This window comes from Panthera leo, chromosome D4 (assembly GCF_018350215.1).
Source record: "Panthera leo isolate Ple1 chromosome D4, P.leo_Ple1_pat1.1, whole genome shotgun sequence".
Lineage (NCBI taxonomy): Eukaryota > Metazoa > Chordata > Mammalia > Carnivora > Felidae > Panthera > Panthera leo.
In genome coordinates, this window is record NC_056691.1 from 55140970 (window position 1) to 55166973 (window position 26004).

General features: G+C 41.4%; 1 protein-coding gene across 12 annotated transcripts in view; it reads right to left on the reverse strand.

The window, feature by feature from the left end:
- Positions 1 to 26004, reverse strand: part of APTX (aprataxin) — a 75323-nt gene that overhangs the window by 39525 nt on the left and 9794 nt on the right. For 4 of the 12 annotated variants that reach the window (XR_006196166.1, XR_006196167.1, XM_042914140.1 and 1 more), the window contains exons 1-3: positions 2874 to 3010; positions 1511 to 1557; positions 994 to 1296 (exon numbers count right to left, since the gene is read on the reverse strand). Coding sequence is in view for 10 of the 12 variants with exons in the window: in XM_042914140.1 (XP_042770074.1) it covers positions 994 to 1296; positions 1511 to 1557; positions 2874 to 3006 (483 nt within the window). In the remaining 2 variants the exon portion in view is untranslated. The other 8 variants (XM_042914143.1, XM_042914147.1, XM_042914142.1 and 5 more) reach the window with 8 other exon arrangements.

The following is a 26004-nucleotide window of genomic DNA, read 5'->3' on the forward strand; positions in this document are numbered from 1 at the left end:
TAGCTGTATTTGGCATTAGTTAATATTGTATGTGTCAGCAAAGTGCAACCAAACTTAGTAATGATTCATTTTTTTTAACCCTCTCTCAAAAGGTTACTGAATTTATTTATTTAATGTTTATTTATTTTTGAGACAGAGCATGAGTGGGGGAGGGGCAGAGAGAGAGGGAGACACAGAACCAAAACAGGCTCCAGGCTCTGAGCCTGACTGACTGAGCCACTCAGGCATCCCAAGTAATAAAATTCATTTTTAAGATTTAAACTATATCTGGGGCACCTAGGTAGCTCAGTCGGTCAAGTGTCCAACTTCAGCTCAGATCATAATCTCGTGGTTCGTGAATTCAAGCCCCACATCGGGCTCTCTGCTATCAGCACAGAGCCCATTTTGGATCCTCTGTCCTCTCTCTGCCCCTCCCCTGCCCGCGCCTGCTCACTCTTACTCTCTCTCAAAAATAAGCATTCAAAAAAAAAAAAAAAAAAAAGAACTCAACTATATCCACTTTACTCAATCTTTTCCCTTTATAACCATAAACCATTTCCATTTTCTTCCTATACAGTAGTGAGAGCTGTGTGTCTAGATGAAAGCTGGAAATGCCAGAGTGTGAACTGCATCTTCTTTGCCCTCTCGCACTCCATCTACAGCCTAACTACATTTCCACTTTGACATCAGGATGTGAATCAGATGATCTATGAACAGCGTTCCAATGCTAACCCTCTGCAGATACACATATGACTGACCCACTTTAGCAGTACACCGCCATTACCTCCCTACCTTCGGGTGGCTTACCTCAGGACTTCAAGAAAAATGTACATAAAGGGACATTCACCCAAGTGATTGGTGACACAAACAAGTGACTCTTTCATCATGGTTAATAACCCTTGTCATGGTTAATAATGCCTTACGAGTATTTGAGCTTTACAGTGTACAAAACAATCAAGCAGTCATTATATCTCATTTAATCTCCATGTCATCTATCAGGCACACCACCCTCACCTTTTTGGTAGATGCATCTTTCTCCTTCTTTGAGGGCACAGAGCATTGGCCAGGGTCACTCCCAGGTTCCAGTCCTGTATGGGAGTCAGCTTCCTGGGCAGCACCCCTTTCTATAGAATCATTGTTGCCTGACCTCTTTCTCTTCCTGTGTGTTTCCAGGCCAGGGCTCTCTGCCTCTTCCTCAAACTCTACAATATATGGATAAAGTTCATTCACCATGTGGAGAACCTGGCCAGGCTGCAGCTTCACCTCTTGGTCCTTCCCAATTATGACTGAATCAATGCTGGTGGGATTGACCCCTACCTATAGAAAAATCAGAAAATAATTACAATGCTAGCAATAATACCATAGCCACTGCTATGCTAACCACTTACTGTGTGCCAGATACCATGCTTAAGGTTCACTTCTATTACCCCATCACTTCCACACATGACAGAGAAGCTTTCACAGGTTGGTACAGACAGCATAAGAAAATCATCAAGTATAAAATGGAAATCCAAATTAGAAACACACATACCTGCTTTACCTTGACATATCCTTTGTTACACTCTGCTTTCAACTGTACTGAAAGAGATTGAAAAAAGTTCAATCTAAAGGCCACCAAGAAGCAAGCACATGCTCCTGTTCTTCCTACAGGACAATGAAGCCTCATTCCAGGAGGCAACTTGACAGGGGTTTCCTCAAAGGCCCATGAGCAAAATCGCCTATTATGGAAGTGGCTGGGCTCCAAATCCTTCCATAAAATTTCCAACAGCATACATACTCCTTTAGCTACTGCTAACATTCCTATGAGGCAGGTTTACAGAATCCCCACAATCCCTATTCCAGAGTCCTTGGCCCACTCAGGATCACAGACTCTGCAGTCAGGGAAGGGACCCAGTTGTTTCATAAGCTCTTGGCTCATTGTTAAATCAGGCTTCCATTATTTAATAAAACTATCAGATGCCTTCAATAAAGAAAGGTAAAAGATACATTATTGGAAAACAGAAGTTCAGCTGGCCTTGGGTAGGCAGAGTGCAGAGAATATTCTAGAAAGAGGACTGCAGGGACAGAACAGTCTGAGCATATGTGGGAAGAAGTAACATCAAACACTTGTGAGTGAGACAAGGTGCAGAGACACCACAGCTGCTCTTCAGGGAGGACAGGCAGTAGACAGGCTAACATATACATTGCTCCAGTTGCTGTTGTGAGAAGGGGACAAAGAGTGAGAAGCAGTGTCTCCTTCTGTCTTGGACCCAGCCAGCTCAAGCATGGCTTTCCCCCCACCCCTCACTTAGATTAACTCTTGTGGGAAAAACCAAAATCACTATTGCAGACTCCAAGCACTGAGAAACCCTGTTCTGAGGAACACACTGCAGGCGGAAGGCCTGGTTGCAGTGAACAGATCAAGAGTTTACATGGAACAAATAAGTACACGGTACAGCTTTTTCCTAAGGACCTTCATTTCATTAAATCCTAGGAAAGACATCTCAAGAGCTGGATGCCATAGTCTTATAAAGACGACACCCTCCGTGTGAGGCATTATATAAAGGATGGAAGTATCCCATCACTTCTCAGACATGGTTTCAGGCTGGAAATCCCAGAATGCAACTGTCTCACTGCCCAATGGGAATCTCCCCAGGCAAAGTAGGGTGCGGGATTCAGTTCCACCATACTAACAGGATGGAACCTGCCTGCTCCCAACACTGAATATTAACCGCTTCCAGAGGGTGGAATCAGGGGTGAATGGGGCCCTGATGTTGGCTGAGAGAGCTCAGTTCCTGAGTTTTGTTTATGGCAGACAAAAGGTTTCTATCAATAGCTTCCAGGAAATGTGCATCCTTGGTTATCATTATCCTAAGGAACAAAACACAGTACTGCACATTGCTATGACCAATTACCTTGCTGTCGAGAACATTTCTTGTCAATGATCTTGGTCTCTGGGCCACGCCCAACCACCACTGCCTCCAAATGTGGAAGTCTGATTCGCTGGTGCCGGCTATCCTGTCTCACCAACCAGCACACCCGCATCATTACTCTGAGAAACAAAACAGAAGAGAATCACTGGAAAAATTAGCACACCCCAGCACCACCACACATGCCAGCTACCAGCTATTCATCTTGAGGCCAGTGACTTCACCTAGGTCTCAATTTTCTCACTTGTAAAACGTGATAATGACAGGACTCATGAGGCTGTCGTGAGAATTAAATAAGATAATGTATGTACTTAACTCTGTGCCTAAATCATGCGAAGCAATCAAATATTTATGTTTACTGATATACTCTATATGCTGGCCATTAGGCTACAAGGTGAGGATAAAAGAATAATTAAACATTGTCTCTATCCTTGAGAGGCCTGGAGTATAGTGGGGTAGATAGACTCATATGTCAATTATTACAATATGATGTGATAAGCATTACAAGGGAGTAACCAAATATGGCATTTGCCCAGGGAAAGAAACAACCAACTCTTGTGGAGAGTATCAAAAATGGCTTAACGAGGAAAGGATATTTATGCTGAGTTTTCAAGGCATGAGAAGGAGTTTGCCTGGCAGAGAATTAAGGACATCAGAACAGAGGATGTTCTTCAGTCCAGAGGCATCTTTATGCGGATTAGAAGGTTTCCTTTCCTTGGGGTACCTGGGTGGCTCCGTCAGTTAAGCATCTGACTTTGGCCTGAGCCCTTGTGGGTTCATAAGTTCGAGCCCTACATCTGGATCTCCACTAACAGCACACACACACCCAGAGAGCCTGCTTTGGAGCCCCTCTGCCCTCTCTCTCTGCCCCCTCTCAAAAATAAATAAAACATTTAAAAAAATTTTTTTCCTTTCCTTAATCGTCGTAACATACCAACATTAGAACAATACATTTTACTGCCATCTACCAGAAGATTGTCATGATAAATACACAAACCTACAATGTCTAAAGAGTGAATGTGGCACCTTTGTGCTATACACAACCTGCACAATAGAGAAGGTGCCGGTTTTCTTTTGAAAACAACCTGTATGGCCATGGAGAGTATCAGTAGAAGGGAAAGAGCCAAGAAATTTGGGAGAGAGATGAGGCCTGAACAAAGGCCTGAACAAAGACAATGGAGAGGAAGAAGATCCAGAACAAACTGTGAAGGTAGATTTAACTACTGAGTGTATTTGGGGAATGACAAAGGAGTAGAGGGAGACACAAACCAAGACTTTGAATTTGGAAATAGCCATTGACTAAAATGAGCAATACACAAGGAGACATAATTTGAAGTTAAATGGCAGACGAAGAAGGGATGCTTTCAGACTGAAACACAATTAGATTACATTGCCTGTGAAAGATCCACAGGTCAAGGTAGGATATATGGGTAGAAAGCTCAGGGAAGGAATGGACTGACTGTATGTATTTGAGAGGCATCAACATGTCAGAGAAGGTGAGGCAAAGAGAGCATGAGATCACCCAGAGAGGTAGAGCAGGGAACTATGGATAGGGACAGGACTAGGATCTTTGGGATACCTCCCCCGACTCCAGAAGCTTACTGCTCAAGCCTCTAATACCCTCTCTTTGAGAAATGTGCCCTGCAGGCAAGGCAGCACTTATCAGGCGCTCTGCACAAGCTTTGTGTCCAAAGGGAAGAGAAAAGAAACAAGATTTTTGAAAGTCAAAGTTTCATTACCATCTGCAAAGGATAGTGCAAAGCAGGGCGAACAAATGATTGCTGAGGAGGTGCAAAGTCACAGATATTGGATCAGTCAGGAAAGGTTTTGGAAACCACCCAAATGAAAAGGCCAAGAAGACTGATAAGGAAAATAAGTGAGACGGTATATTCCATTTTTAAAGGCACAAGCGACAAGGCAGATTTCAGCAATAAGCCATGGGTGAGGGGTGGAAAGCAGACCCTGTTGGCTGACCCAGGGGAGCTGCTCCAGAGTCATCAAAAATGGCAAAGGTATTGAACACTATGCTGAAAAGTTTAGATCTGACAATCAAGAAGAGACAACTGCCAGGTTGCCAGGTTAATGAGCTGCATGGCAAAGTGAAATGACAGCTGGGCGTGGGCAGGCTGGAGTGGAGAAGTCGAGAGTCTGAGATTAGTCAGGAGGCAGTCAACATAATGTGGACAAAAGTGAGGTCCAAAAGTTCAGCAGGTCTTCGTGAAGGGGTGAATGCAAGGCATGAAGAGTCAGTTGTAAACCTAAAATCCTCAACCTGGGGCCTCAAGTGATGATGGTGCTATAGGCACGTTCCATTTTTAAATGCTATGTATTCAGAGGCACATCTGTTTGCACTTACTGGAAACTGATGAATGAGCAGGAAGTGGACTGAGAAATGAAGTATGTCTTCATCAGGCTTTGAGAAAGTAGTCACGTGGTGACTGACAACTCACAGTAATAACAAAAGAAATGTGAAGAGAGCACAGTTTGAGAGCAGGGACAGGAAGGAATCTGATGGGCAGCTGAGAGCATGGCTGGCTTTTGCAGGATAATAGAAACTACCCCTCCTGCCCTCCACACACACTCATTCTTGTCAAAGTTCTCAAGTTATGATGTTTCTATTTACAAATTCTTGAGAAGCTAAAGTAGTGACTCCACAATGCTTATGCAACTAACCTTGACCAACTTTTTAGCCCATTTTAGTCTTCAGATCCATTTTCTAGGAATGAAGCATTTTAGAATATGGGGAATGCATGAGAGGCGCTCCTGAATCTCAATATAGTCCATACATTGAAACTCCATAAAGTGCAAGCTCTAAAACAGCATCAGTCCATTTTTTGCTTACCAATATATCCCCAGCACTTAATACTTGACATACAAGAACACAGTACATACTTGCAAGTAAATGACCAGACAATAATCCTATCCAGGTTCTCTGGCCTTCCTTCTCTTTCCTCTGCTCTGGCTCCTCTTAAGCCATCTTTTGCTCCTCTCCTTGGGCAATCCCATCCTCACATCTATGTGGATAAATCCTAATTCTCTATTTTCCAACTCCCTACTTTTCATTCCAGAGTTGTCGGGATTAGTCAGGAAAAAAAAATCTAGTTATATCTTAAGGAACCAAGTGATCTGATAGGCCATGCAAGCCCAGCAATCTGAGAATGTAGAACAGTGATGTCCAGTAGAATTTTTTACAATGATGGAAGGGTTGTACACCTATGTTGTCCAATAATGTAGCTACCATGTGACAATCAAGCATCCAAAATGTAGCTAGTGTGACAGAAAACCTCAATTTCTTAGATTTTTTTTTTAATTTACATTTAAATAGCTACATGTGGCTGAGGGCTATCATGATATCCAACCCAACTTGCCCAACCCTGATCAGTCCCAAATTCCTCAAGCCTGAGGTTAAGACCCTCGTACTCTAACCCCACAAAGGTTACTTATGTCACCTCCTACTTCTTTCATAGAACTAGCCCCACCTTTCCTTTCCCCCAGACTCACATACACTCATTCTTACACACAAATACATCCCTCAGGTATGATATACTGAATCATGTCTCCCAAATAAGTCATTCTCAATATGATCTCCAGGCATTCGATCATACTCTTTCCTCCCCTCCAGAATTCCAAATCCTTCTCAACTTCCAAGCCCCAACTCCCCCCAGAGGTCTTCTCTGAATTATCTTCTCTTCCCTACCCCTACATCTTGCTATTGGGTGTGGTTAATTTACCTTCACAGTTCTCTGAAAATTAAATGTGGATGTAATTCCACTCTCCAAATGAGATTATAATCTCCTTGTAAACAGACTGCATCACTGCCCATCCATACAAAAACTCAGAGGAAGGGTCTCTTAAAGATCACTGCCCTGAGCTAAGCCTGGCCTTATACTTCTGGATCCCCTGGAGTTCAGCATGCCCTTATCAAGTGCATACTAAGTGCTAGGCACTTGTTAAATGTCTTGCTTATATCATCTCATTTAATTTTCACAACTCTCATCCTAAGAAAGAAAAATTTAAGGCTTAAGAAAAAATAGGCAACATGTACAAGCCACATAGCTAATACGTGCCAGAGTTAGGATTTGAATCAATTCTAAAGAATGGATTCTTGGGGTGCCTGGGTGGCTCAGTCGGTTAAGCATCTGACTCTTGCTTTCAGCTCAGGTCATGATCTCACAGTTCTTGAGTTCACGAATTCTGTGCTGAACTTGAATTCGGGCTCTGTGCTGGACCCTGCTTGGGATTCTCTCTCTCTCTCCCTCTCACTCTCTCTCTCTCTCTCTCTCCCCTCCTCCCCTTCCTCTGCTCCTGCTCTTGTGCACTCTCTCTCTCAAAATAAATAAATAGACTTAAAAAGCAGGGAGGGGGCAGAGGCGCCTGGGTGGCTCAGTTAAATGTCCGACTTCAGCTCAGGTCATGATCTCATAGTTCACTTCAGGCTCTGTGCTGACAGCTCAGCGCCTGGAGCCTGCTTCGGGTTCTGTGTCTCCCTCTCTCTCTGCCCCTCCCTTGCTCACACTATGTCTCTCTCTCTCTCTCAAAAACAAATAAACATTTAAAAAAATTTTTAAAAAAGAATGGTTTCTTAATCACTACACCATATACCTTTTGTCTTCACTCTTTTGATCAATCAAAATTACTGCATGCCTACTATGTGCCTTGTGGTATTCTAGTACTGTGAATAAAGAAATAATGTGTCTCACTCATATGATGCAGGTATATCATTCCTGTCTTCAAAAGACTCAGAGTCTTGTGAGGGAGAGAAACACAGAAACACTTACAACAATTGTAGTAAGTATAATGATTGGTCTGTGCAGAGTATTATGGCAGCAAAAGGCTGGAATACCCAATACAGACTTGGAGAAAGGAGATGTCAAGGAAGATTTCCTATAGGAGGCAGACCTAAAATGAGTCCTATATATAAACTAAGTTAACTGGTGAAAGGGTCATTCTAATTAGGGGAGAAGGAAGTGGATAGAGAAATGGAGAAGATTCAAGTCAAAGGGAACAGCAAAGGTAATGCATTAAGAAACAGCATAGTGCACATGAAAAGGAGTTCAGTGTTGCTGCAATCTAAAGCATGAAGCAGAAAAGAGGCTAGAGACACAGGCAGGTCCAGAATAAGCAGAGCCCTGGGTGACTGGTGAGTTCAAACTTTAGAACTTCCACTGGATTTTGCAATTCAGTAAACAATAAATATTTGCTAAATGAATGAGAAAAAAGATCAAATGAATGAACAGACAGATCTTTAAAGATTATGAAGCAGGGCTTTGTCACAGATTTGTTTTCAAGGACTGGAGGTGGGGAAATCCGTCAGAAGGCCATCATATTTCAGGTGAAAGATAATGGTACCTAAAGTAGTACAATAATAGGGATGAAGAAGAGAGCACAGATTTGAGAAATACTTAGGGAATAAAATCCTCAGGACTTAGGGATGGATGTGATAAGAGCAAGTTCAGGGAAGACACTGAGTTCAGTTTCAGGCCTGTGAATTTGAACTGTCTGTGGAACTGGTAGGCAGAGCTGTCCAGCAGTGCGGTGAGAAGTGAGCAGTGTGGTAAGAAGTGAGAAGGAAGGTTAGAAAAGAGGTTTAAGCTGACAACTTTGATTTGGGAGCATGTAGAAGGCAGTTAAAACCAACCTAGTTGATGTGCTCACTCAAACAGTGTGTACAGAATGAAAAGAGAAGTGGGCCAAAGTCACAAGCCTTGGAAGCACCTAAAATTTTAGGGAAGTAAAAAGACTAGCCCACAGGAGAAATGGCTGGTGAGAGAAGCATATGGAGAAATAGCTAGAATGAAAGCTCCTAATGGCACTTTGTCTTCCTCATCTCTGCATCATAATAAATATCTGTTGAATAAGTCAGGTCATAATCTCACAGTGAGTTCGAGCCCTGCGTCCAGTTCTGTGCTGGACAGCTCAAAGCCTGGAGCTTGCTTCGGATTCTGTGTCTCCCTCTCTCTCCCTGCCCCTCCTCCGCTCATGCTCTGTCTCTCTCAAAACTAAAACACATTAAAAAAAAAAAAAAAAGGCAACAAAGGGATCCAGTAGTGACTGAAAAATATCTATCTGATTTGATAATCACTGTGACCTTAAGGTTAAAATTTCAGGAGAATGATAGGTCTGAAAGCTAGACTGGAGAAAGGAGTGAAAGGTAAGAAAATGGAGGCAGAATTTAGAACACTCTTTAAAAAAGAAGGGGAATAGACTTACTGGATGAGAGCTAAAGGAAGACGGATCACTAAGAACTTTTCCTTCTTTCTAGTTTTGGAGGGTAGAAGCCAGGTGACCAGGGATCTCAGAAACCTATGTTCACATATGACTAGGACATAGTCAGGGGCAGAAAAGACAAATAAAAACAAGGTCTCATAGATGAAAACATAAACGAAAGGTGAGAAGCAAAGATAATGGGATTCACTTTGATCAGAAGAGACAGCTTATCCTCTGAGAGTAAAAGAAAGGTAAGAATGGGTGTTAAATGAGATGACTTTTCAAGAAGGGAAAGCAGGGGCAGAAATTTGAGGGAAAGCATATCCGATGACCTCAATTTTCTCCATAAAATAGCAGACAACAGAGTGAGGTGTTCGGGAGCTTAATGAACAGTTAAAAAAAAATCAATATAACATAGTGGAGAACATCCAGCCTCTTATGTGCAACTGCCTGAGTTGCAGCATCTAGTCACTGTGTGACTTGACGCCAATTATTTAACCTAAGCCTTTATTTCTCCAGCTGTAAAACATTAAGACTTGCTGTACAACAGAGAGGTAGCATGAAGACTGAACGAGGAAGTACGTAAAGCTCAGTGTCTGGTCAAAAGTATTCAACACTCCTGTCACTGGTGAACACTGAAGACAGGATAAAAGCAGAGGCTAAGGACGTATACAAAGATCGGCCGACAGCAGTGACTGTGCAACTAAGGTGGAAGGGCACAAATCCGTATTGTCTCTCCGTAAAGTACAGTCCTGTCTCAAGTATTCTAACGATTCCCAATGTAAGTTAGATTCTCTAAAGGCTCTAAACCTGGACCACATTGATTCCATGTAGAAATTATACCCCTGCTTTGTTGAACCACTACCACTGTCCCTCCTATTGGACCTGTTGAGGACGCTGTGAAGGCCCCTCAAGTTCCTTTCACGGAGAGTTTCTGGAGAAAACCATGTCCTTCCTAACAAGCCGAGCCGCCTCCTTGGGCTAGACAGTACCCACTCTCTAATCTTTTCTCTGCTTGTGTAGTGACCAAGCCAGTACAGGTGTCCGGGGTACAGGTTGGTGGGGCGACGACCAACGACGGGGTCGCCGAAAAACGGCCCAAGGGAGTTTGAGCAAAGTGAGAAGCCTAGAGCCCGAGGATGTAGCAAAGCCTGCCGGGAAAGAAGCCATAAAAGCGTTATTCAAAGAACATCATTCAAGGGTAGTAATGGCCCCGACCCAGGGCCCACACCCACGAATTTCAACCGGGTCAGTAGAGGAGGTAGGCCGACGACCGCCTTACCTCGAAACAGCGGACACAGACAACCTCACGTTTCTCTTCCGGGACGCGCCACTTCCGGCGCCGTGGGCTGACGTCACGAGACAAGCCTAAGAGCAACGAGTGACGTCACCAGTGCCTGTACAAAGATTGGCTGAAAGGGTCTTGCCCAAAACGCAGATCCGGAAGCGTCCGCTCCGATCGGCCCCTCTGGGACTGAGGCCATAGTGCGGTTCCTAGCAATAATCCCTCTGCGGACGACCACCGCCAGCCTCTCTCCATCCGGGAATCTCTTCCCTGTCACCATCTCTCAGTCTCTGAGTCCGGGGAGACTTTAAGCAACTATTCCCTCTGTGGCCGTTTCTAGCCAGCTGATGCAGTATCTTGACACTCCCTTCGTTAGCAGAAGCTCACTACCCTTAAGGCCATCTTTCCTGCTGTAGACAGTACCTGCTGTGACATTGTTTTTCTGCCCCCTTTCAAAACTGCAACCGGCTTTCTCCCTTTTCTGGAGAGAAAGGGCTGGAGGAACTAGCGGTGCGGAAACCTGATTGTTTTAACGCTGGCTTCACTAAATGAACTAGCTGACAGCCAATTAGAGAGGAGACAAGAAGCAGGATGCTGGGATGAGATGGGTTTACTGATTTTGATAGCAATTCCAGGATGTTCCCTAAGAGTCATGTATTGCAATTATTCGAAGTCATTTTGGCAGATGGAAAAATTCCTATCTTATGAGTGAAGGCATAGTTTATAATTTTTCTCAACCTCAATAAAAACCGAGGCTTAAGGAGTCACATTTCTTGATCAAGATTGTTTCCTTCCATAGAAAAGCAGAGTCAATAGTATGATAAAGATACCAAAACTATCAAAACAGGATGGGAGAGTCTTCCAGGAAACACAGAAAAGAGACTTCCTCTTTTTTAGCAGAGAAGATGCAGGTTTATATTAAGGTCACACCAGGAAGTGGGCGAGCACAAGAAGCATCTTGGCCACACAGCCCCCATGGTGGTGGAATGTGATTCACACTGCTCCAGGTAAAATGAGGTGGCTCTTGTCACCCGACCAGTTCCCTCAGAATTAAGCTTCTCTTAGCTTCAGCTTCTACCTGACCTGCCTTAGTGTGTCTTGCATTCAAAATGGGATTGGATTATTCTAATTGGATTATATACCATATATTGTGCAAAACTGGGCAGTTTCCATGCCCAGTATATTAGGTCTAGCCCTTCATCTATAGCATATTACTGGCCAGAGAAGCAGGGTCACATGGCACAAGGACATGGCAAACACAACTTTCACAGACCCCAGAACCAAAGATGTATCACAAACTGATACATAGAAATTAACAGAGTTGTAGTCTGTGGCACTATCTATCTAATGTAGTGGTCATCAAAGTGTAATCCTTGGATCAGTAGCAGTAGCCTCACAACACCAGGGAACTTGTTAGAAATGCAAATTCTCAGGCTTTCACCCCAGGCTTACTGATTCAGAAACTTTAGGGGTGTGGCCCAGCAATCTGTTTTAACAAGCCCACCAGGTTACCCTGATGCATGATCAAGTTAGAGATTCACTGTCAGAAGGCAAACACTTCAAAGTGCACATCATGATAAATTTTGTGAGCCTGCTTAGGGCTTTGCTTTTTTTTTTTTTTTTCTTTTTCAAATTCAAAAAAAAAAAAATTCTTAATTGTGGCAAAATACACATCACATAAAACTTACCATCTAAGCCATTTTTAAGTATACAGCTCAGTAGTGTTAACTATATTCACATTGTACTAAATGTATCTCCAGAACTTTTTAATCTTGCAAAACCAAAACTACATGTTAAACAACTATTTCCCCTCTTCCAGTCCTTGCCAACCACCAATTTACTTTTGGTTTCCATGAGTGTGACCATTCTAGATACTGCACATAAGTGAAATCATGCGGTATTTGTCTTTCTGTGACAGACTTATTTCACTTAGCATAATGTCCTCAAATTTCATTACTTGTAATGTGTCAAAATTTCCATTTTAAGGCTAAATAACACTCTGTTACATGTATACACCACACTTTGTTTACAATCTATTTGTCTATCATTGGGTGTTTGGATTGTTCCCATCTTATGGCCATTATGAATAATGTTGCTATAAACATGATTGTATAAATATTTCCCCAAGATCCTCCCTTCATTTCTTTTGGATATACACCCTAAAGTGGGATTGCTGTGTTGTAAGATAATTCTGTTTTTGATTTGAGGAACAAAATACTGTTTTCCACAACAGTTGCATCATTTTACATTGGACACAGGGTTCCAAATTCTCTACATCCTTTACAACACTTGTTATTTTCTGGTTTGTTTTGTTTTTTTAATAGCAGTCATCCTAATGGGTGGGAGGGGCTATCTCATTGTGGCTTTGATTTGTATTTCTCTAATGATTAATAACGTTGAGCACCTTTTTGGTTTGTTGGTCATTTATGTATCTTCTTTGGAGAAATGTCTATTCAAGTCAATTTGCCCATTTTTTTCTTCTTTTTTGGGCCCCCATTTTTAAATCAAGTTATTTTGTTGTTGTTGCATGGTAGGAGTTCTTTTTATAGTCTAGATATTAATCCATTGTCAGATATATTATTTGCAGATATTTTCCCCATTTCATGACTGCCTTTTCACTCCATTGATTATGTCCTTTGATGCACGGAAATATTGTATTTTGATGTTGTCCAAGTTATCTATTTTTACTTTTGCTGCCTGTGCTTTTGGTATCATATCCAGAATCATTCAAAGATTTTCCCCTGTTTTATAGTTTTAGGTCGTATATTTGGATCTTTGATCCATTTTGAGATCACTTTTTACATGGTGTAAGGTAAGGCTCCAACTTCATCCTTTTGCATGTGGATAACCAGTTTTCCTAACACCATCTGTTGAAAAAACTGTCTTTTCCCCATTGCACGGTCTTGAAACCTTTACTGAAAATCATTTGACCATATATGTAAGAGTTTACTTCTGGCTTCTCTGTGCTATTCCATTATGCTATATGTCTGTCTTTATACCAGTACCACCTGTTTTGATTACTGTGGCTTCATAATAACTTCTGAAATCAGGAGTGTGAGACTTCCAACTTTGTTCTTCTTCAAGATCATTTTGGCTATTCTGCTCAGGGGTTTTAATTATTTTTTAATTCCAACAGTTAGAAATTGAAAGATCTTGCATGAAAATCAGGATTCTTGGTCTTTTGGGGAAAAAAAAATGTTTTAATCCAGCAAATTACAGTAAAAAGTAGCCAGAACTGTTAGTGACCACCATGTGCTCCCCAGTTTGCCACTGTCTCCACCCACACATTTATATAACCTGTCTGGTCCCTGAGGGCCCTTCTTTCTTTGAGAATCCTAGTCTCACGGAAAGGCAGTTGGAGCCAGAGGACCAACCTGGGGAGATTGCAGTGGTCTGCTCCAGAGATCTGCTCAGAAGGAAAAGTACAGAATCCTGGGAGAGGATATAGCTAGGAAACTTCATTCTGTTTTTAGGGTTTTTTTTTGGGGGGGGGGTAGTGTAGGAGGAGATTGGGAGGGGTGTCAGAAAAGACCAATCTGAGGAAAGGAAAATAAACCAAGCTCAGAAAGATGAAAAGAAAACAGACAAGTGAAGACCTGATAGAAGAATATTCCAAGTCTATGATCTAGACTGAAAACAAGAGCAATATACAAAAGCCCTATAGCAGTCCTTAAGCACATTCTTTCAGACATGACAGAAGTCCAGTGGAGCTGAAGAGTAGACAGTGAAAGGAAATGGTGAGATCTGAGCCAGGGTCAGATAGTAAACCATTTAGGAACTGTATGTGGATTCGTCCTATATTCAATGAAAAACCCCTGAAGAGTTGGCCTGGGGAATAATATTATTTGATTTTTGTTTTATTGGATGTTGTGGCTGCTGTGAGGAAGAATGGATGGGGTGGGGGTAGGGCAAGAACAGAAAGGCTGACAGCAGTTAGGAATATAGTGATGTAGTGCAAAGGATGTTCACAGCCTGGACATGAGGAAAAAGGTATACTGATTCAAGAGATATTTTGGAGGCAGCATCATCTGGACAAGACATTTTCTTCTCTGGGGGCAGGCCTAGGTCAGATGCCAAATAAGAAGACACTTAGTGGGGGATAGGAACAAAACCTAGTGAGCTACAGAAACTTAGCTGCATGTTTCATATATCCAAAAACTTCTCACTGCAAGCATCCACAACTCTGCCTGCAGGATTCCTCTAGCCCCAGGAGCCTTTCCTAACTGCAGATAGGCCAGAAATGAGGGGATCTATGCCCCTGCGAGCACTTGTGAATAATGTAAGGAAGTGGGTGGGTAAACTTGTTTCCTCACCTCAGGATGAAACAACTTTGAAGTATGTACAGCACTGTCTCCCAGAGGCTCTCCAGCAAGACTAAACCCCAGATGCCCTGAGGCGCAGCCTGCACACTGGCTTACTTCCCACCCCAGCCTTGCTTCTCCACTCCCCTACTGGTACTTCTTGGGATCAAATCCTAAATGACATACTCAAATCCTTGCCTTAATGCCTGTTTCTCGGGGAATCCAACCTAACAAACTCCTCCTATTTTCTAAGATAACATTTTATTTCCCTTTTTATTTAAAAAAAAATGTTTAATGTTTATTATTTATTTTTGAGAAAGAAACAAGAGCGTGAGTGGGGGAGGGTTAGAGAGAGAGACACAGAACCTGAAGCAGGCTTTAGGCTCTGAGCTAACAGCACAGAACCCATGAACCATGAGATCATGACCTGACCCAAAGTCAGATGCTTAACCAACTGAGCCACCCAGGCACCCCTTATTTCCTTTTTTAGATAAGCTAGTAATTCTCACTGATTCCCAACTTTTTTTTTTTTTTTAACGTTTATTTAGTTTTGAGACAGAGAGAGACAGAGCATGAAAGGGGGAGGGTCAGAGAGAGGGAGATACAGAATCCGAAACAGGCTCCAGGCTCTGAGCTGTCAGCACAGAGACCGACACGGGGCTCGAACCCACGGACTACGAGATCATAACCTGAGCCGAAGTCGGCCGCTTAACCGACTGAGCCACCCAAGTGCCCCGGTTCCCAACTTTTTAATATCACAGCACAAAGATTAAGTCACATTCACAGAATACACTAGGGTAAACTTATGAGAAACTAGGTAAAAATAAATGACTACATTTTATTTATAATTAACTATGATAAGAAAAATTAAAAATGGAGTACTTGGAAAAGTAGTATTTATTTTGGCTAAATATTCAAATAAAATATTTTTAATGTTTTTTTTAATGTTTATTTTTGAGAGAGAGAGAGAGAGAGACAGAGCTCTAGTGGCGGAGGGGAGGGGAAGGGGGGGCGGGGAGACACAGAATCCAAAGCAGGCTCCAGGCTCTGAGCTGTCAGCACAGAGCCCAACACAGGGCTCACACCCACGAACCATGAGATCATGACCTGAGTTGAAGTCAGACACTTAACTGACTGAGCCACCCAGGAGCCCCAAAAATGTTATTTATTTTTGAGAGAGAGAGACAGAGACAGAGCATGAGCGGGGGAGGGGCAGAGAGAGAGGGAGACACAGAACCCGAAGCAGGCTCCAGGCTCTGAGCTGTCAGCATGGAGCCCGATACAAGGCTTGAACTCACGAACTGCGAGATCATGACCTGAGCTGAAGTTGGACACTTACCCGACTGAGCCATCCAGGCGCCCCTCAAATAAAATATTTTTAAATTTTTCATAAGAAACTTTAGCATGTTTCTGAAAATAGCATTTTTTTTGACATTGGGTTTCATGATGAAATAAAATACATATTTTCTGATTAAAATTTTTAATGATAATTTTTTCAAATTCTTTGTAGTCACACCTATAATTGACACACTAGTAGAGAGGTTCTGTCCCATACATTGCAGTGTAAATGTGCTAATGTATCCATAAACTATACCCTACAATTTAAATTTTTTTTAATGTTTATTTTTGAGAGAGACAGAGACAGGATGCGAGTGGGTTAGGGGCAGAGAGAGAAAGGGAGACACAGAATCTGAAGCGGGCTCCAGGCTCTGAGCTGTCAGCACAGAGCCTGACACAGAGCTTGAACTCACGAGCTGTGAGATCATGACCTGAGCTAAAGTTGGATGCTCAACTGACTGAGCCACCCAGGCACACTTATACCCTACAATTTATTTTAAGATCTTCCACCTACAATTTATGCCTTATTGTTTTCAACTCCTGCTTTTGGGACTAGGTTAACTTCCTACTATGGGTTGATTTCATAGCTTAACTCCCCCAAGGTTCTAAATTTCCGAGAGTTCAGGAAATAGTCACCATAATCCCAAGTAGTGACATTCATACCATTGATGGTTCATGTTGGAACTTTTATTTCAATTCAGCAATTCTTATTTGTATAAATCACAGATGTTGTGCTGGTCTCTCCTTAAATTTCTTACAAGCATACTAAGAAGAAAGTCACAAGAAGTTTTTCTAACTTATCCTGCCTTACCTCCCACCATTTCTTCATTGCCAGCCTTGTACCAGTAATACTGAACTTCTTACCGTTCAACCCCTTTCTCCCCAATACTCTGAGATATATAAGCTGTCTCTCCTTTTTTTCCCACCTAAATAAACAAATATTTATTGAGTATCTGCTACAAGCACAGTTTCAGGCATGAGGAATACAGAAATGGACAAAATAAAGTCCCCCCTCCAGTCTAGTGGAGAAAGAGCTGACAATAACACACAAACGTATGTCACAAGGTGATTTAAGTGTTATAAAGGGAAATAATACATATTATACCATGATGATTAAAAGAACCCTACTCAAGGGACCCCTGGTGACTCAGTCAGTTAAGCGTCCAACTTCAGCTCAGGTCATGATCTCAGGGTTCATGGGTTCAAGCCCCACATCAGGCTTTGCACTGACAGCTCAGAGCCTGGAGCCTGCTTCAGATTCTGTGTCTTCTTCTGTTTCTAACCCTCCTCCACTATGCTTTCTCTCTCTCTCAAAAGTAAATAGGGGTGCCTGGGTGGCTCACTTGGTTAAGCGTCTGACTTCGGCTCAGGTCATGATCTTACTGCTCATTAGTTTGAGCCCTGAGTCAGGCTCTGTGCTGACAGCTCAGAGTTTAGAGCCTGTTGCAGATTCTGTGTCTCCCTCCCGTCTCTGCCCCTTCTTATGTTCTGTCTCTGTCTCTCAAAAATAAATAAATTAAAAAAAAAATTTAATAATAAATAATCATTTAAAAAAAAAGAACCCTACTTAAAAGCATTCATACTGATGCCATTTATATTAGGATCTAGAACAGGGAAAACTAATCTAAAATTATAGTAGAAAAAAAATCAGAACAGCTATTGCCTCTCTAAAAGTAGGGACGGGGATTGACTGAAAAAGGCACTTGAGAGAACTTTCTTGGTGATGGTGATATTCTGTATCTTGATAAGGGTTTGGCTTAACCCATATGTACATTTGTTGAAACTCATCAAAACGATACAGTTAAGACTTGTGCATTTCTTTCTATGTAAACTTTACCTTAAAAAACCTTAAACAAATATCTAACTCTAGTTAATGATATGCAAGCTGAAGTGTTGAAAAGCAAAATATACTGATATCTTCAATTTATTGAATTGTATTTAAAAAGCAGATGAATAGAGAGAGATGAAGAGAAATGAGATAGAGCATGCACAGTAAAATACCAATTACAGAATCTAGTGGTGGTTATATGAGATGAGCTAAGCTCTGGCCCAACTGCAATGCCCAAATGTATTCCTTGATGTTGATGCTATTTTCTGGAATGTTCTTTTCTCCCTAACTCACCCTTGCTCCCTCTAATCCATTCACACTGCAGCTATAGAAAACATTTCAAAACACAATCTGACCATGTCACTCCCCTACTTAAATCCTTTCTGTGGCCCTCCGCTGCCCATCCAATTAAGACTAAACTCATTGTTCATTCTTACTTTTACAGAAGGCCAAAACCCATCTACCACTCTCCCCTTGCCTGTCCTCATACCCAAACACAGGGCCTTTCTTTCAGTTTCTTGAACCCATACAGTCAAGGTTCTTGAAAACTACTCTAGCTAACTTAAAGATGATGGGGCTGCCATTGGTACAATTCCCAAACCATGAGTCCTCTACTATCCAGACCCTCAACCTCATAATTACAGATGGTTAACAATAACTCCCAGAACAGAAGGGCCTAAGATCTTAGAATTGTCAAGATCAGCTCTTCCCACTAGTAAAGGGACGTGACTGTAGGAACCCACATGGACACCTGCATCCCACATTCTCCAGTGTCTTACCTCTAGCCGGATGAAATCAGAGAGTTCTAGTTCTCCATTGGCTGGTACACTTGTTTACTCATTCAACAAGTATTTCTGAGCACCTTCTACTTGTCAGGCATTGTTTTAGATATATGGCTACCACCATGAACAAAACGTTCCTGCCTTCAAAGAGCTTACAATCTATTGGAGATGGACAGACCATAAACAAAGAAATATACATGTCATGTGGGGATAAATGCTATAAAGAAAAAGCAGGACAGAAAATTATGAGGATATTCTGTGTATTATGAAAGGGCTTTTTTGAGTACAGACCTAAAAGAAGCCATGTGGATATCTAGATGAGATAGCAAATCATCAAAGGATTTTAATCAGAGGAGTGACCTTTTTTTTGAGCTCCACCACCACCAACCACCCCACAGTGACATATTTTTAAAGGATTATTCTAATTTTTTCATGGCACGAGGATCTTAAAATGAGAGAATGGTTTGCAACTCTGTAGTTTCTTCAACCCCTAATGTCTGCCTGCATTCGCCACTTAGAGTGCCTTCTCTGTATTAGGCAGGGAGCTAAGTGTTGAAGATGGAGAAGTCAAGTGAGACACAGCTCCTCCCTTTAAGGGACTTTCAGTCTGGTGAGCACAGGGCCAGCATATACCCACCATTCACAGACTTACCTCTGAGCTATTCTACTCTCCTGAGCCTGTTGGTATCCTTCCTTCCTTCCAATCCTTCAGACACTGATCTAGCTGCTCTTATACTTCAGATTGGATGCCCAGTGGCATTTTGCTGACCATGGTTTGGCTCCTCTTGGCAACAGATTTGTATGTCTACGCTTTTACACTATTCAGACAACCCCAGGACACTCCTACCTTGTCATTCTTTTCACCAGCAAAGCTCCATCTCTGCATGTCAAAACAACATAGTTTAATGAAATTTAATCTTTCTTTCTATACACATAGAATAACATAACTCTAAATTATATCATTTGTAACAAAAGTTTTTAACCACTCTCCAGATGGCTTTTGATACAGAAGAGACCTCACCTCCCACCTATGTGACTTCTTCCTGATGTCTTAGAGATAGCGAATATGGCAAACTGATTGAAGAGAAAAAAGAACAAAAACATTTTTTGGAAAATGTAGATTTACCCTGTCTGTGGTAATCTATTACTTTATTAGACCCCATTGATTCTCATCTTGCAGAATTTTTTCCCTTATACAGTCCCTCCCCACACTGACTCTGTACTTGGCCAAAGGACTGGCTGTAGCCAGTGGGACGTTAACAAGTCCAAACCTTGATAAGTGCTTGCACATTATGGCCTATCCTCTTGGGGTACTCCTCTTCAGAACCTAGCTGCCATGCTGTGAAAAGCTCAACTTAGCATGCGAAGAGATCATGTGAAGGAAAACTGGGGTCCTAGCCAACAATCCCAGCTGAGCTCCTGGCTAACAGACAGCCTGTGAATAATCCAGCGTGGAAGGCCCCTCCAGCCCTAGTTAACCCTTCCCAGCAGTCACCACACAGAACAAAGATGAGCTATCCCTGCTAAGCCTTGCTCTGATTACAGAATTTTGAGAAAATAAATGACTGTTGTTACATTTTGAGGGCAGCTTGTCCCATGGTATTAGATAACCAGAACACCCTTTTCTTAAAAAAATAAAAACAAAAGGGCACCGTTTCTACTGTATGCTGGAATTCTTAAGACTGAAATGTATGAATTTCAGGTCAAGGTTCAACTTCCTTAATAAGAGAACTGCCTTATATACTTGCGTAGCTGTTAGCTTAATGTCTGTGCCCCCATTCATCTGTAACCTCCACTAGGGAAGGGATTTGTGTGCCATGGTGAACATTGACTCCTTGACCTAGAAAAGACCCTAGCACATAGTAGGCACTTAATGAATAATTTAGTAAATCAATATCACGTTGACTCACTTACCTATATTAGTTCCTATGTTTAAATAAAATAGTAATTCTTTGACCATTATTATTATTAGCCAAACATTTGTTCACTACCTGTAAACACTGTTCTAAGCATTTTATACTACCTCATTATCTATTTAGTCTTCACAATAACCCTATGAACTAGGTACTCTTATCATCCCCTTTTACAGATGAGGAAACTGAGGCACAGAAAGGATAAATAACTTGCTTGTTGCAGGGCCAGGGTTCTAACCCAGGGAGTCAGTTTCCGGAATCCATATTCTTAGCCACTACATCACCTCCCCCAGTTTCTTGTCCTAAGTCTGGCAGTGCCATTGCTGTAAAAGCAAGAATAAGGTAAGGTTACACACTAGAAGATAAGAGCGTCATTGTGATGAAGATATCACTGTAGTGAGTCTGTAGACAAAAACCTACACATAGAGACTCAGTTCTTCCCTGAAACACTTCACAATGTCAATGACATTAGGAATGAGAGATGGTGACATCCTCCAGGAAGACCCTTATGCCAGGCCCTACCCCCAAGCCTCCAATTCTGCCAGCTAAAATGACCTGGAGTGCCTGGGTGGCTCAGTCAGTTAAGCATCCTACTTAAGCTCAGGTCATGATCTCACAGTTTGTGAGTTCAAGCCCTGCATTGGGCTCTCTGCTGTCAGCATCAGCAAAGGGTCTGCTTCAGATCCTCTCTCTCCCTCTCTCTATGCTCCTCCCCTGGCCTGCCTCTCGCTCTCTCAAAAAGAAACATTTAAAAAATTAATAATAAAATAAAATAACCTGTGAACTCAGCTCAACCCCATTCTCCCTACAGGGCTGTGAAGAGCCCTGAAACAGTGTCTGCTTGTTCAGCACTCTTTTTTTTTTTTAAGTAAGCTCCACACCCAGAGTAGGGCTTGAACTCTTGATGAGATCAAGAGTCGGATGCTCTACCTACTGAGCCACCCAGGTGTCCCAGCACTGGGTCTCTTTTCATGCCCTACTGAACCTGCAACTGGGTCCTCCTGGTGCTCAGCACAGAAACCAATGACAAAGGTGCACCCTGGCATCATCGCAGGCCCTACCTCTACTCTAAAGGAAAGCCTGGACTTGGGAGTCTGGATTTAAGCCAGTAGCACTCGCAAGGTCACCTGCAAACTGAGTTCCAAGCTTGATGTGTACAGTACTTTCTAAACCCAACACCACCACTAGCACCACCAGCAGGCATACATATACACAGATGCCTCTGGCTTCACTCCTATATTTGGGGAAAACATAAGAAATTTAACATGAAAATACTGAAATGGCAGTTTAACCCAAGAGTAGAAGGATTCTTTCATAACTGTATTGCTAGATAGCTACAAAAGGGGTGCAGAGTTGGGGAGCAGGATGTTAGGTCTTAGAAATTAGAGGGGCCTTTCTAGAGAGAGTCTTCAACCTGGGCCTTCTCCATTTGACATTCACTCAACAAATACTTTTTGACACCTGCTATATGCCAGAAACTGGGGTAGGTGCAGGACATAAAAATGTTGCGGAGCCATGATCACTGAGATAGCCCTCCACCTCAATTTAACCCATTGAATCTCTTTTTGGTGTGTTGCCATACGGCTGTAATAGGCATCCTTGTGAATTGGCCACCCTGTCAGGGATGCTGTCAAGGACACTGCTCCTGATATAACACAATGTTCTCTTTATGAGCATCCCTGGGAGACAGTCCAACCTGATCTCAGTTCAAGGAAAAGTGTTACTTCTCCAGAGTAATGGGTTTGTTCATTATCAATGGACATCATGAACTGTGGGACCCATGAGGCTTGAGAGTTTAGAGATAAATTCATGTGCCAGCTGTAGCAAATGTGAAGGTCATTCCTACTCCCATTTTTAGCTTTGTCCCTGACTCTGTTTTGCCTCTACCCGTGTTTTTATTTCTTCATTCTTTGCACTTTTAATTTATGGCATCTTGGTGTGTGGGGGCGTGTGTGTGTGTGTGTGTGTGATTTTTTGTTTGTTTGGTTTTTTGGCTTCTTCTTGTATCCCTAGAAATGGCTATGAACTCTTCTGGAAGTAGACATCACCATCAATGTTTATAATATACTATACACATTTACATTTATACTATGTTAGAGGTATGTCCACAGCATGATGTGGCAACACAAGAGGGCTTATAAATCTGTCAAGAGCATTACAGAAGACTTTGCATAAGGATCATTACTTGAGTTGAGTCTTTTGTTTGTTCTGTCAAAGATGTTATAGAGTTTATTCACAATGTGACAAGTGTTAAACAAAATTAAGTTGCTGCCAAGTGCAAAATACTGAAAAAAAAATCTTGCAGACTAGATTTTTATGTCATTTCAGAGGTTCATGGGACACCACAGAAATTGTTTACAACAAATTGAGGCTACTTCCACAAGTTTCCTCTCACCAAATTTTCTTCTGACAAAAAGATCATGAGGACAAACAATTCATATCTACATCAGAATTTATGTGCAGACAAGGAAATTCAGATGGAACATCAAAATTAAATTGGAAAATGCTTGATAGCAAAGTGAGATGAAGAATTAAAATATTTACCTACAAGATATATATATATATATATATATATATATATGTGTGTGTGTGTGTGTGTGTGTATATATATACATATATATGTACATACACACATATATATATACAAAATGTTATCAACTAGATTATTCAAATAAAGGAGGACAAACAAAATTTAGGAATTCGAATTATGTAGATCAAGAGTCTCAGTTTGGAAAGGATAGGATATTAAGAATCATTTAGGGGCACCTGGGTGGCTCAGTGAGTTGAGTGTCTGACTTTGGCTCAGGTCATGATCTCACAGTTCATGGGTTCAAGCCCCACATCAGGCTCTGTGCTGACAGCTCAGAGCCTGGAACCTGCTTCAGATTCTGTGTCTCCCTCTCTCTCTGCTCCTCTCCTGCTCATGCTCTCTCAAAAACAAATAAATGTTTAAAAAAAAATTTTTAATCATTTAGTTCAGTTGCATACCTGTACAGCAGTATTCTTCCTTAATTCTTCATTCCATCTTGCAGGTAGACCCCAGCCTTGGACTTTCCCTGGATTGTGTGGCTGCCTGTGTGAGAACAGGTGAGAAAAAGAATAGTTGCTGACACATTGTTTTAAGTGTGCTGGATCAGCAGATTATCTTTAAATACATGCAATTTGAGCTCCTTTTTTTTTTTCTTTTCTTAAAAAAGAGGTCTAGCAATATAAAAATTCATATTGACCAACTGCATAGAGAGGACCTCAAAAAAGAAATGTCAGGATCTCATGTTTTCTACAATTTACAAAAAGACAGCAAAAAACATGTTTACATCCTCTCATTCTCCAACAGTATGAAAAATTGCAACCATCTTCCTTCACATTAGAAAAAGAAAAAGAAAAAGAAAAAGAAAGCCAGCTATACTTCATGATGCCTTTCAGTTATCAACCAGGCCTGGCACTTTAAAGGGGATACTATTCTGTCTTTGCATTGGGAAAAATTGTTGACTTTTAACTTAGAGAGACTAAGAGAATGCATTATTCTTTTTGCCCTGCTTCCTTTCTATTAGAATAAAAAAAAAAAACTTAAAACTATCAGAAAACTGCTCACTGCTAAGAGGAAAGGCTACTCTGAACCCAGCAATTAGTCATGCTGACGTTTCCTGGAAGAGGGCAGCCCAGGCCCACAGGAAAGCCACTCTTGTGCTAAGCTAGACACTTCACGAGGGCAGGAACCAACTCTGCTTCTGCACGACTATAGATACTCAGCACCTAGCTTAAAGTCTGGCACAATTCATATTCATTTATTCATTCAATGAACATTTATTGAGTACCTACTCTGTACCAGGCAATGTTCTAGATGCCTGGGATGCATCATAAAACAAAACAAAGATGCCTGCCCAAGTGAAATTTTAGTTCTATTGGGAAAGGGGTATAGAGAGAAGAGACAACAGGTAAATAATGTGCTATGTCATGAGTGCAATGGAAAAAAAAAAAAGTAGAGCAGGCTAAGGAGGATTTGGAGAGCTGAGGAGGAATAGGAGATCACAACTTTGATTAGGGTAGACATTGTAGGTCTCACTGAGGTGACATTTAAACAAAGCCTTGAGGGAGGTAAGGTGCTCAGTAAATGTTGATGAAATAAATGAATTAGAGAAAAATTAAGAAAGCAGAAAAGTGTTAAGGCATGTTCAGGGGATGATGAGGAAGCCACTTTGGGAAAGGTAGGTTACTGGAGATGAATCTGGGAAGGAGGTGGAGCCTGATTTCAAGAAGTGCCCTGGGTACAAAGCTAAAGGGTATGGATTTACGAAATTTAAAGCTTACAAAGATCTTTCACTTATAGTTATATCTCCAGCAAAGTAAATTTCATCTCCATTTTGCCAATAAGGAAACTATGTTCAGATAAGTTTAGTAATTTTCCTGAGATCACATAGCCAATAAGATGCAAAGCCAGAACTTAAACCTGACTTCCAACTTCAGACTGTCCCTACTGCCCTGTAACCTCCCCCAGAAAATGTACACAAGTAATAGAAAGAAAAGAGAGTTATAAAATATACTACGAAAATATAAAAATGATTACATGTCGGTTATCAAAAACAGAGATATGTAAAAATAAAAATTTAATGTAAGCCTTAATTTAAATTTTTTTTAATTTAAGCTTTTAAAATTATACATTCTATAGAGCAACAGATAGATTGTGGGAGCTCAACAAAAAATCAAAAGACAGTAAACTATGAGCCTATTTTGAATAATGTACTATGGTATTGGCAACAGAAAATATGTGGCTACAAATCTATTTCTACCATAAATGCCTTTCTTTTACTACAAACTTTTGCAAACTTTTACTTTCAGATTGAATATATGTCTCTTATAAACACAGTAATACTTTGTAACTTGTTTTTCATCAATACAAATATTATTTCTCAATTATACAGAAAATACATGAATACTTTCTTTAAACGGTTAAAGTCTTCAGTACTATCAGATTGGAACACTCTAATTCTCCAGCTCTTTTTCTCTGTATATTTGTAGATCCAAGTGTTCCTGACTACTTGTGGATACTAATGTGTTTAAAACTGAACTTACGGGGCACCTGGTTGGCTCAGTTGGTTAAGCATGCTACTCTTGATTTCAGCTTAGGTCATGATCTCATGGTTTGTGGGATCGAGCCCCAAGTTGGGCCCTACACCGACAGCACAGTCTGCTTGGGATTCTCTCTCCCTCTTTCTGCCTCTCTCACTCTCCAAATAAATAAATAAATAAACATTTTTTTAAAAAAAACAATGCACTTACCACTTTCCCCTCAGAGCTAACCAGGTCCTCTGATTTCCAGTGTCAGTAAAAGGCATCACCATCAGAAACCTTACATTCCATATTTTATCTGCCCACTCATCTATCATATCTGATCATCAACCCAGTCCTGTAAGTTTATCTCTGTAATATCTTGTGTTACCACCCTCTCTTCTCCATTCTCACTT